We start from the raw sequence: 13,411 nt of genomic DNA, 5'->3' as shown, positions 1-13,411 counted from the left end.
GAGACATGTGCCTCAGGAAGACAAGAAGAGCTCTCTATTGTTCATAAAAGGCCGGCATAGGGCTGCCTCCATATTCCCAGCTTCCATCTTTCCCCCGCCAATCCCTAAGCCCAGTCATCCACAAAGAGTGGTCCTGAGAGACAAATGATGGCCCAGCTTGAGCCTTCAAAGAGAAAGGGCTAAAGAGGAAACCAGGGCTCCACTGTGAAATGGTTTTGGGTAGTAAGAAGGCCATTTTACCTATCCCCCCCCATTATTGAAAAGGAAGGAAAGGAAATGAGCAATCTCTGAGGGCTTACTTACCATGTGCGAGACACTGTGTGAAATGCTTTACAAATATTATTATTATTTTAATAAACCCTTAACTTCTGTCTTAAAATGAGCCAGGGTAGTGCCAGGGCTGAAGAGCAGCAAGGGCTTGGCAAATGGGGTCAAGTGACTTGCCCAGGCTCATCCAGCAAGGCAGTGTCCAAGACCACATTGGAACCCAGGATCTTCCATCTCCAGGCTTGGCTCTCAGCCATCTAGCTGCCCCTTTACAAGTATTATTTCATTTGATACTTACAACAATACTATTTTATTTAAAATTTTTTTTAATGTTTAATTTTTTTTATTTTTTAGATTAAAAGAAAAAGTAAATTTAGTCAATACTGACATGGTATATAAATTGAAATTCCAATTTGCACATGTCCATGAGGTGGGTAGGTGCTATTATGATGTCTATTTTACAGTTGAGGAAACAGAGGCAGGCAGAGTTTAAGTGACTTGTTCAAGGTCACACAGCAGGTGTCTAAGGTTAGATTTCCTGAATCCAGGTCTGGCATTCTATCCACAATACCATCCAGCTGCCTCTGATCTTGCCCCAACAACAACAACAAAAAACAAACAATGAAAATATCTGATTGTCTTTGTAGTAGAAAATAAGAGTGTATCTCACCTTTGGTCCCGTTTTCTCCATGTACCCTTCCTTCAGGTAGTTTCTGGACAGCTTTGGCACAAGCTGTAGCCAACAAAAGAAAGCAGAGAACATAGTATCAGGCAGACTCATGGGACAGACTTGCTTTGTATTTGGCTGTCACTCCCCTTCTCTTCTCAGCCTACCTTTCTTTCTGCTAACCTCCTTACTAATTCTGGGAGGCTGGCTCCCCAATCCCCATCACTTCCCCTGACTCCTGGTATTTTGTGTATTGCTATTAGAGTTTTGGCAGGAAAACAATATGGGAGAGATTAGGTTTAGATCAACATCTCACACCCTACACCAAGATAAATTCAGAATGGGTGAATGACTTGAATATAAAGAAGGAAACTATAAGTAAATTGGGTGAACACAGAATAGTATACTTGTCAGATCTCTGGGAAAGGAAAGATTTTAAAACCAAGCAAGAGTTAGAAAAAAATTAGAAAATATAAAATAAATAATTTTTATTATATTAAATTAAAAAGATTTTGTACAAATAAAAACAATGCAACCAAAATCAGAATGGAAACAACAAACTGGGAAAAAAATCTTTATAACAAAAAACTCTGACAGAGATCTAATTACTCAAATATACAAGAAGCTAAATCAATTGTATAAAAAAAAAAAATCAAGCCATTCCCCAATTGATAAATGGGCAAAGAACATGAAGAGGCAATTTTCAGATAAAGAAATCAAAACTATCAATAAGCACATGAGAAAGTGTTCTAAATATCTAATAATTAGAGAAATACAAATTAAAACAACTCTGAGGTATCACCTCACACCTAGCAGATTGGCTAAAATGACAGCAGGGGAGAGTAACGAATGTTGGAGGGGATGTGGCAAAATTGGGACACTAATGCTGGTGGAGTTGTGAACTGATCCAACCATTCTGGATGGTAATTTGGAACTATGCCCAAAGAGCTCTAAAAGACTGCCTGCCCTTTGATCCAGCCATAGCATTGCTGGGTCTGTACCCCAAAGAGATCATAGGGAAAAAGACTTGTACAAAAATATTCATAGCTGCGTTCTTTGTGGTGGCAAAAAAATGGAAAACGAGGAGGTGTCCATTGATTGGGGAATGGCTGAACAAATTGTGGTATATGCTGATGATGGAATACTATTGTGCTCAAAGGAATAATAAACTGGAGGAATTCCATGGGATAACCTCCAGGAATTGATGCAGAGTGAAAGGAGCAGAGCCAGAAGAACATTATACACAGAGACTGATAAACTGTGGTACAATCGAATGTAATGGACTTCTGTACTAGCAACAATGCAATGACCCAGGACAATTCTGAGGGATTTATGGAAAAGAACACTACCCACATTCAGAGGAAGAACTACAGGAGTGGAAATATAGAAGAAAAACAACTGCTTGAACACATGGGTTGATGTGGACATGATTGGGGATGTAGACTTTAAATGATCACTCTAGTGCAAATACCAATAATATGGAAATAGGTCTTGATCAATGATGCATGTTAAAACCAGGGGAAATGCATGTCAGCTATGGGGGAGGGACTGGGGGGGGCGAAGAGGAAAGTAAGAACACGACTCATGTAACCATGGAAATTTTTTCTAAAAAAACAAAATTTAAAATGCAAAAAAAAAAAAAAAAGAGTTTTGGCAGGTAGGATTGTTTTTGTTTTGTTTTGTTTTTTAGGGGGGGAGCGAAAAATGCAGGGAAGGATTATGTTTACTTTTATTTTTAAACCTTAACCTTTTGTTGTAGAATTGATATTATGTATTGCTTCCAAAGTAGTAGGTGGTAAAGGCTAGGCAATGGGGATTAAGTGACTTGTCCAGGATCACACAGCTAGGAAGTGTCTGAGGCCAGATTGGAACCCCAGACCTTCCATTCTCCAGTTCTAGCTCTCTATCCGCTAAACCACTTAATTGCCCTAAGATCATTATTACCTTTTAAAACTTTACTTTATGTCTTAGAATCAATATTAAATATTGGTTCCAAGGCAGAAGGGAAGTAAGGAATAGGCATTTAGAATCACACAATTGGGAAGTACTGGAAGCCAAATTTGAACTTGGGGACCTCCCATTCTCTAGGCTTGGCTCTTTATCCACTGAGTCATCCAGCTGCCCCAGGATTATTTTTTAATGATGTCAACAGCTGGCCTTTTTTAAGGAACCACTTGGGCTTCTATCTGGCCACAGAGGCTCAAGAAGCAGGTCAAATGCCACAGATTGAGTTGCCATGAACTTATAGGTTTAATGGGACCAGGATTCAAAGATCAAAATGGCTCCCATGTGTTGTGGCCCATGAAAGCGGACAGACAGCCTTTGGAAGTCACTTGGTGACAGGATGCTCAGAAAGCCTTGGGGGATGTGGGGCTGAGCCAGAAGCCTGACCAAGGGGAGTTGTGGAGCCAGGCCGGGGAGTCTTAACTTGGATTCACAGACTCCCAAGAGGGCTATGGAAAGATTTCAGAGATCCATGAACTTGGGAAAGAAATTCATCTGTATTTCTACCAACCTCCAACTGAAATCAAGCATCTCCTTAAATTATGAATGTAGACAAAAAACCGCCATAGTATTAGCAGTTCCTGTGACTTTGTGGCCAATAGAAAGGCCAGATTTTCATATCATATTACCATTGTGGTAGATAACTAGAAATAGTTTTTGTTCATCATTACTTTGAAATTAACTCTAGTTACAGAGTATGTGGTTGGACTCTTCCTATCTATACACTGTATCTCGGGATGACTGGTTTCCTTGGCAACACTTTGTATTTTATTTTATCCATTTAAAAACATTATTCTGAGAAGGGGTCAATAGACTTCACTAGTCTGCCCGTGACATAAAAAAAGGAAAGAACTCCTACGTTTACATTTCCAAATATAATTGAAAGCTTCTAGAATTAGTTGAGGCCTTTGGCTGTGGTCACTTAGAGATAATACTGAAAGATAAGTGGCCATCATGTATCTTAGCAGCAATTCGAGTGCGTAGGCTCACCTTGGGGGAGGCTAGCCTTTTGTGGCTGCATTTACTTATTCTGAGTTATCTGTCCTAACAAAATGCTTTCTAAGTACCTTAGATTCCCTATCCTGACTGCTCTGCTTCCAGTCTCCCTACGAGGAGGAAGAAAATAGATTCATTCATTTTCTTCCTTCCTTCCTTCTTTTCCTTTTCCTTTTCCTCCTTCTCCTCCCCTTCTTCTTCTCCTCCTTCTTATTCTTTCTCCTCCTCCTTCTTCCTCTTCTTTAAAAAAAAAACAACCAACAACTCTTATCTTCCATCATAGAATCAACACTGTGTACTGACTGGTTCCAAGGCAGAAGAGTGGTAACGGCAGTGGGAGTTAAGTGACTTCCCCAGGGTCACACAGCTAGGAAGTGTCTGAGGCCAGATTAGAATCCAGGACCTCTTGTCTCTAGCCTGGCTCTCAATCTACTGAGCCATTTTAGCTGTCCCCCCCAGAATAGATTCATAATGCCTTCCCCTTTCAGATTACCTTCCACACACACTCTCTCTCTCCTACACAAACACACACACATACACACACATATATATATGTGTATGTGTGTGTGTGTATGCTTAGTTATTTATACGTTGTCTCTCCTATTAGAGTTTAAGCTTCTTGGGGGCAGGGATGTTTTTCATCTTTCTCTGCCCTGCCAGTTCTTAGCATGGTGCTTAGCGCATAGCATTTACTGATTGACAGAGGACAGTATTAGAGGGAGGGCAGGGGCCCAAGTCATGCATATTGCTGGCTATCTCAGGCGAAGAAAGGAAATGGAAGCCAACGGCATGAAAGCTGTAGCCAAAATAATTACTACTCAGAAAACAAATGTGGAGCTCAGTGACCCCTGGCAAGGGGAATAGTCTCCAGCTCGAAACAATTTGGGCTTCCTCGGCATGTTTGGGTCATGATGTAATCTGATCTGCTCACTTCGGTTCTGATTTTTCCTTCAATTTTTGTTCCTCTCTATCTGGCCAATTTCTTTTTCCTGTTTTTTGAACTTTCTCCTAATTTCTCTAGGCTCATGTAAAACCAAGATGTGGGTAAAACAAATGGCTCCAATTTGACTTTTTATTTTTTTTTAATGTATTTGTTTTATGGAACAGATTTTGTTCTCATTCCGGGACAGGCCATCTACTTCCTTCAGGACTCCACCATTATCAATTCAACATCCATTTACTGAATCCTGACCAAGATGATGCAGGCCCTCTTTGAAAACAAAAGATGAACACCAACATTGTGTGAGGCTCTGCTTTAGGTGTTATGGGCTGGGAATGGGACTGGATCTTGGATTTCACTGGGATAGGAACTCCCATATTATGAAATGAAGGGCTGGGGAGGAGGGGTTCAAAGACAAACATCAAACAGTCCCTGACCTCAAGGAACTATATTCTATTGGAGGTTCAGTGTGTGTGTGTGGGAACAACACGGAGAAGTCAATACAAAATATTTGTAGAGTTGTACAGTTGGTGGGCAGGGAATCAGGAAAAGAGTTGGCGTCTGAATTAAACTTTGAAAAGATGTAGAGATTCTAAATTCTTCTAGGCTTCTGGAGTGGACAGGATGCCTGACTAGTGGGCGTCAGTGGCACGTTCAGACCTGTCCTACAGGAACATCATTTTGTCAGCTGAGGGGAGGATTGATAAGAGTGGGGAAGAGCCTTGGAGCAGGAGGAGCAATGCCAAGGAACTGGCAATGGCTGCTGTGGGACAGAAATGTACTTGAGTTGTATAAGTTTGCTTGCTCATCCAAAGGAAATGGCTGGATGGTGGATTTGTTCCAGCTCAAGAAAGAGCAGCAACAAAGGAATGAACATATTTCCTGGAGAAGCACATGGCAGAAGTGAGCATGTGCTCATCCACGTGGCTCATGAGGGTAGTTTATGGGCAATTGTCAGGAGGTTATATATCCTGTGTAGAGGTAGAAGGATTAAAAACATTCCTGGGCACTGTAATTCCTAGTGAGAATCTAAGACCATCCTTGTGGGTTGCTTTATGGGTGACCCCAAGTTCAAATGTCAGGTCTTTGAGAAAGAAGGTGATCTTCAGTGTAATCTCCAGAACATCACACTCATTCAGCTCTCAGTTTCTACATTTATAAAATGGAATGGGGCAGCTGCCTTGAAAGCCAGGCCTAGAGATGGGAAGTCCTAAGTTTGAATCTGGCCTCAGGCACTTCCTAGCTGTGTGACTCTGGGCTAGTCACTTAACCCCCATTGTCTAGCCCTTACCACTCTTCTGTCTTGGAACCATTACATAATATTGATTCTAAGGCAGAAGGTAAGGATTTAAAAAAAATAAATGGAGTAAAATAAAATTTAAAATACAAAATGGCTTTGGAGTAATAGAAAAATACCCTTAAGAGGTGCCCTTAGAGGTCATCTAGTTCAAGTTTGTATTTTAAATTTTATTGAACTTAACATGGACTCAACTTTGGATTCATGGCCCTCTTAGGAGTTTTAAAATATATTTTGATGGATCCACATAATTTCTGAATAGAATCCTACCTTGGAGAAAGAAATCACTCATAGGGCCTTGCAGCTAAAAGATGAAAGCCACATACCTTACAAAAAGTTTAAATTTTTCCAGTCCTTTATAAGGATGATATTAACAAATAAGTGTTATTTTATTAGTTTAGAGATAAGAAGTAGAGAAGCTGGCATGAGAAAAAATTGGAGTTTCAAATAAAGCTGAGACAGTGTCAGTTTCAAGTCTAATGGTTTTTTCTGTGGCAGTTACTCTCTCCTGGGAATGGCAATTGGCCTCTGGCAGTTGGCAAAGTCACACACAAACTCTCTCTCTGGGGGCTTGGAGGAGGTGACTTCTTTTCCCTCTCTCTCTCACTATCTGAGGTAGAAGGAAAGGAGGGAAAGACCTGAAGGAGCTTAATGTTTTCTTTTTCCAACTTAGGAAACACTATTGTCTATTTATTACTGTCTTATGGGTCTGAGAAGACAAAAGAAAACTCTGGTCTTTGGTTTGGACTCTGAGTCTGTTAAGGCACAGAGTCCCAACTTGGTTCTTGCTGAGACTCAGCCAGCTAGCCTTTTTTTTTTTTTTTTTTTTTTTTTTTTTAATAACTTGGAGGCGAAGTTAAGAATTATAAGGATAATAGTGTTAGTTTATTTAGAATAGTAAAAATTTGGGTTAGTCAGATCAGGAAGGATCTGTGTAACATGTGGACACAGGAGAAGTGGTTCCTTGCAGAATCAGGGAGTTTTATTTGGATGGAGTTAGAATCCCTTAGAGTTAGAAATCCTTTTTATCCTCATATTTTAAATAAATATTTTATTTTTATAACAAGAGTCCCCTTAGAGTCCTTGTGCCTGGCCCTGAAGGGAAGTTCATTTATAAGCTTCACTTCACTGATATACACTGAAGATACTTTGCAAGCACAGCAAGCAGAGTATCTAAATCAGTTTATAAATTATTGGGACATGGGTCTAATGTGAAAAGATATTACTGCTTAGCTTCTTCTCTCTAGGGAAGTCCAGAAGATCTCCAAGGAACATTCTAAAATTTTGGTGATGATGGATTATTTTTATGTTATATGTAATATATACACATATATAATATGCATATACAATATACACATAGATGTATATAACACAAAACATAATCTATGGATATGGATATCTATGCATATATTGTTTTTGTTCAGTTATTTTCAGTCATGTCTGATTCTTTGTAACTCCATTCGGGGGTTTTCTTGGCAAAGATACTGGAGTGGTTTGCCATTTCCTTCTCCAGTTCATTTGACAAAGGAGGAAACTGAGGCAAGCAGGGCTAAGTGACTTGTCCACAGTTGCCCAGCTAGTAAATATCTGAGTAAGATGAGTTTTCCTGATTCCGAGCTTAACGCTCTATCCTCTATGCTACCTAGCTGCCTACTATTATACGTGTATGGATATTTGCATCAGTTTATTGGCTCCTGAAAGTCCTTTTGATTGTCCTCATTTTCTATGGGTTAAAATAGAAGTGAGGCCATATTTGATACCCATATTGTTCCCTTGGCTGCTGGTATGGGAGCAAGCAGCCTGGTTACCCACATTTGGGGAAACACAGACACAAGCTAGACTTATTCTCTACGTGGAGATTTTCCTAGAGTTACTACAGGTAAGGGCAGTGGGCCAAATGAGAGAACCTGACCTTACTGGGTCAGCCCAGAGGCTCAGGGACTCTCGTTACCATTATCCTGGGCTACTGTAACAGGCTTTATTTTTTGTTAACCCTTACCTTCTGTCTTAGAATCAATCCTGTGTATTGGTTCCAAGGCCGGGCAGTGAAGATATATCTGAGGTTAGATTTGAAGCGAGGACCTCTTGTCTCGAGGCCTGGCTTTCTAGCTGCCCTCTGTAAAAGGCTTCTAAATGGTCTCCGTGCCTTCTCTCTCTCTCTTCCCTATAGTCCAACTCTCATACTGTTGCCTGAAAACTTGTTTTGAAACCTAGATCTGATCGTGTTATTCATCTTCTCAGAAATCTTTAGTGGCTGCCCATTGTCCATTAAAATTCCATTTTCTTTGTCTGGCATTCAGGCTTCCCCAAAGTCTGGCCCCTTTCCACTTCTTTCCAGTCTCATTTCATAGTACTCCCATCTACATAATCCAGGTTCCACCCCAATGACTGCTGACCCCAGAACATGTCTTTTCCATTTCCTTGTTTTGCTCAAACTATGCCCTATGTCTGGAATGTTCTCCTTCATCTTCATGTTTTTTAAGGTTGAGTTTCTTCTTATAGAGAAAAACTACAGTGTGTGACCCTAGGTAAGTCACTTAACTCCCATTGCCTTGCCCTTACCACTCTTCCTCTTTGGAACCAATATAAAGGGTTGATGTTAAGATAGAAGGTAAGGATCTTTAAAAAGAAAAATAGCAAAGGACCACTTAGGTAGTGCCAGGCCTGGAGTCAGGAGGTCCTGGGTTCAAATCCAGCCTCAGACATTTCCTAGCTGTGTGACCCTGGGAAAGTCACTTGACCCTCATTGCTTAGCCCTCATCCACTCTTCTGCCTTGGAGCAAATACACAGTATTGATTCTAAGACAGAAGGTGTGTAATTAGAATTTCTGTACCCTAAAACTACTACTCCCAGCATCCCACTCTCCTCACATTCCATGCTGATGTAGGGAGGATATACATTTTGTGTAGCCCTGCCTCTTGCTCTCTTCTTTTCCTGTCCTGGCTTTGGTGGAACCATCCCTTTTAGAAAGACAAGGAGAGCTTGGTCACATGATCTTATTTTGTTAGATAATTACCTTTTTATTCCTTTACTTCTAGTGATTATTAATAAACTTTATAAAATATAACACTCAGAGTTTTGGACATTAATTTAAAACCTAGAAAGGTAAGGATTTTAAAAAAAAAAAAGAAAAATTAACTTTGGAAGTCTGGGAACTCTCACTAATGCAATGACCAATCACAATTACAGATGACCTAAGACTATTCACCTCCAGCCTGGGGTGGAGGGGATAGACTCAAGACATGGAGTTTTGGGCCATGGCCAATGTGGGAATTTGCTTTATTTGACTATGATTACTTATTACAAAGGTTTCCTTTTTTCCTCCTTTTTTTGTTCAATGGGTGAGGGAAGTAGAAGTAAATGCTTATTAATGAGAAATAATAACATTTAATTTAAAAAGTTTAATTTATTCTAATCTTTACCTCTTTCATGAAATCCTCCCTAATCTCTCCATTTAGGAACAACCTTCCTTCTCAGATCTCATATGGAATTTTATTTTACTCTTACTCTTTACTGGTATATACCCTCTATATGGCATTATTACATATTCGTTTTCTTTCTTTCTTTTTTTAAAATTAAACTCTCACCTTGCATCTTAAAATCAATAATGTGTATTGGCTCCAAGGCAGAAGATTGGTAAAGGCTAGGCAATGGGGGTTAAGTGACTTGGCCAGGGTCACACAGCTAGGAAGTGTCTGAGGTCAGATTTGAACCTAGGGCCTATGTTTCCAGTCTTAGTACTCTATTCACTGAGCCATGTAGCTGTCCCTTTTAGTATCAATTCTAAGGCAGAAGGGCTAGAGCTAGGCAATGGTATTAAGTGACTTGCCCAGGGTCACACAGTGTAAGACTAGAATGAAATAAAAATTAAAATTAAATATCCAAATACTCCAAGCATTATTTTATAAGATTTATTAATAATAACTCAAAGTAAAAGGGAGGTAAAATGAAAGAGAGAAAGAGCATTTTTCCAGCCGCATTAGCAGGAAAAAAAGACCGTGAGGGTATGGTTATAGAAACGTTTAACAACAAAACATAAGGACATACGTGAGGATGCAGAAGAAAGGAATTCTGGGAAATACTAAAGGAATTCTGGGGAATGTTGTCCTGGGATACAAAATTCCAACTACACAACAGCTAAGATGTGTCTGAGGGCAGAATTAAACCATGGACCTCCCTTCTCTAAGCCTGGCTCTCAATCCACTGAGCTACCCAGCTGCCCCCTTATATGCCTTTTAACTCTCTCAGAAAAGACAGTTGGTGGTGGTTGAGGGTGGGAAGAGGTGATAAAGGCGGGGTAGCTCTGATGAGAGAAACCAGCCTTGGAGAATAGGAGGACCACATCAAGCCACTGGACCCGCCTCGAGAGGTTAAGGTGCTACACCAGTAAAATATGAACCAACTCACATCGATATCACTGGCCCCAGGGAACGCCACTTGTAAGTAATGAAATCGGGCTGCCCGGATGGCATTGAACCAATCCACAATTTCCTGGGGAGAAAAGAAACCAGGGTGAGGAAACAGACACGGTCAGGAGACTCTCCTGAGAACTGAGATTTGCTTCTTCCATCCAGGGGACCAGTCAGAACCGTGGACAGAGGAGAGGAAGGCAGGAGTCAAATGAGACTCTGTTTACTGGAAACTAATAAATAAAATCTTGGGAACTAGGAAGGTAATTCTGCTTCCAGGGGCTAAATGCTGGCTTTACTTCTCTTCCTCAAACACATTTTTTGAGAGGCTTTGTCTCTAAAGAGGAGCTGATTGCAATCCTATGGGGTAATTTTTCTATAAAGGAGTCTGATGAACTGAAGTCTCGGAAATCATCCCATATTATCCTGAACATTTGTGGAGCACGTCACATTGGCAAGATGCTATTTCCAAGTGACTCCTATCAAGGACATTTCCATAGCACTTTCCCTCCTCCCCTACCTCCACTCAGGTGCTCTGTTCGGCTCCCCCCGACCCCCATCTTCCATGAAGACTTCTGGGACTAACTCCAGACCATCAGGGCCTTTTATATCATACAAAGCAATATTTGATTATTGATGGCTTCCCTTTTTTTAACCCTTGCTGCCGCCTTCCCCTTCTCCTCCTTCTCCTTCTTTTTTAAACTCTTACCTTCTGTCTTAGAACAGAGGCTAAGTATTGGTTCCGAGGCAAAAAAGGGGTAGGGGCTAGGCATTTGGGGTTAGGTGACTTGCCCAGGGTCACACAGTTAGGAAGTGTCTGAGGTCCGATTTGAACCCAGGACTTCCTTTTTCCATGCCTGGTGCTCTATCCACTGAGTCATCTATCTGCCCTATAAACCTTACCTTTTATCTCTATCAGTTTTAAGACAGAAGAGTGGCAAGGGCTAAGTCAATTGGCGTTAAAAGATGTGCCCAGGGGCACATAGCTAGGAAGTGTCTGAGGTCAGATTTGAACCCAGGATTTCTTGACTCTAGTTGTTGTGCTACCCAGCTGCCTCTTTAGTTACTTTCTAGCTGTTTACAATTAACCCAGGCAGCTAGGTGGCCCTGTTGGACTTGGAGTCAGGAACAGTCAAGTTTGAATACCCCCTTAGATACTTGCTAGCCAGGTGACCCTGGGCAAGTCATTTAACCATCCTCATTTGTTTCCTGAATTTGCAAAATAGGGGCATTAAGGATACCGACCTTACAGGGTTGTTGTAAGGATAAAATGCTTTCTAAACGTTAAAGAGCTATCTAAACATCAGCCATTATTATTGAAAGAGGCAAGCTCTTGGCAGAGTAGTAGATAGAGGGCTGGCTTAAAAACCAAGAAGATGGAGGCTCAAGTTCAGTTTCCAACACCTAATGGTCACATGTTAGGCACTGGGCAAGTCATTTAAACTTTCTGTGCTCTAGGCGAGTCTCTAAGACCACAGGTTGTAGAGATGGTGCCAACTTGCATTGTTAGAGGGTGTTTCCTCAACTAGGAGTCCTGTATCCCAAAGAGAGCTCAGGTCTAGTTACTATCCCTCTCTTGTACAATAAGAACATTTATATAGTTTTAAGTTTTATAAAGCTCTCTAAGAATACCTCATTTGGTCTTTACAACAATCCTGGAAGGTAGGTGCTATTATTATCATCATCCTCATTTTTACAGATGAGGAGACTGAGGCACACAGAGGTTAAGAGGCTCATCTAGAGTCACACGGCTAGTAGGTGTCTGAGGCAGAATGTGAAGTCAGGTCTTCCTGACTCAGGTCCAGTGCTCTGCTACTGTGCCATCTAGCTGCTTCAATAATAGCATTCTAACACCTTCCAGAGAATGCTGAGAGAGAATGACTAGAAAATGGTTTGACTCCAATACCATTTTTGGTTCTGTGTGGTTCTTTTGTGTTTAGAAAAAAGCTCTAGTATCACAGTGGATGGAGCTCCAGGCCTGGAGTTAAAGACTTGGATTCAAATCTGACCTCAGACTTTTTCCTAGCTACATGACCCTGGGCAAGTCATGTAATCCTGATTGCCTAGCTTTTACTGCTCTTTTATCTTAGAACTGATATTGACAGAAAGAGAAAGAAAGAAAAAGAAAGGAAGGAAGGACAGAAGGAAGAGTGAAAGAGTGAAAGAAAGAGTGAAAGAGTGAAAGAGAAAGAAAGAAAGAAAGAAAGAAAGAAAGAAAGAAAGAAAGAAAGAGAAAGAGAAAGAAAGAGGAAGAAAGAGGAAGAAAGAGAGAAAGAAAGAAAGAGAAGGAAGGAAGGAGGTAGGGAGGGAGGGAGAGAGGGAAGGAGGGAAGGAAGAAGAAAAAAATAGAAAAAAATTGAATAAAGAAAGAGCCTTGAATTTGGAGTCAGAGGACCTCAGTTTGAATCTTGTTCTCTCTTTTTAAAAAATAACTTTTTTATCATTAATTTAATCAGCAACAAACACAAACATTTTAATATGCGAATGAGAACATGGAGGAAGTTTGTAAAGGAATCTGTAAACTCTTCCTACATACAACCTATTTTTAAGAAATATATATATATGTGTATATATATATATATATATATAGTGTTAGGTGACAGTGGATTGACTGAGAGTCAGGCCTAGATACAGGTGATCCTGGGTTCAAATCTGACCCCAGACATGACCTAGCTGTGTGACCCTGGGTAAGTCACTTAACTCCCATTGCCTAGCCTTTACTGCTATTCTGTCTTGGAACAGTATTATGTAATATTTATTCTAAGCCAGAAGGTAAAGGTTTCTTCCATATGTGTGTGTGTATCTCTCTGTCATATGCATATATATATAT

At 40.5% G+C, this 13,411-nt stretch overlaps 1 protein-coding gene across 1 annotated transcript in view; it reads right to left on the bottom strand.

Annotated features, from left to right (window-relative positions):
- ADAP1 (ArfGAP with dual PH domains 1) overlaps positions 1-13,411 on the bottom strand; it is a 200,169-nt gene that overhangs the window by 10,795 nt on the left and 175,963 nt on the right. The window contains exons 7-8 of the mRNA XM_044660092.1: positions 10,580-10,663; positions 938-1,000 (exon numbers count right to left, since the gene is read on the bottom strand). Coding sequence (XP_044516027.1) covers positions 938-1,000; positions 10,580-10,663 — 147 coding nt within the window. The remainder of the gene's footprint in view (positions 1-937; positions 1,001-10,579; positions 10,664-13,411) is intronic.

The sequence above is a fragment of the Gracilinanus agilis genome, chromosome 1 (assembly GCF_016433145.1).
Source record: "Gracilinanus agilis isolate LMUSP501 chromosome 1, AgileGrace, whole genome shotgun sequence".
In the NCBI taxonomy this organism is placed as follows: Eukaryota; Metazoa; Chordata; class Mammalia; order Didelphimorphia; family Didelphidae; genus Gracilinanus; species Gracilinanus agilis.
Note: the sequence above shows the minus strand (reverse complement) of the source record. Positions and strands in the feature narration are given on the sequence as shown.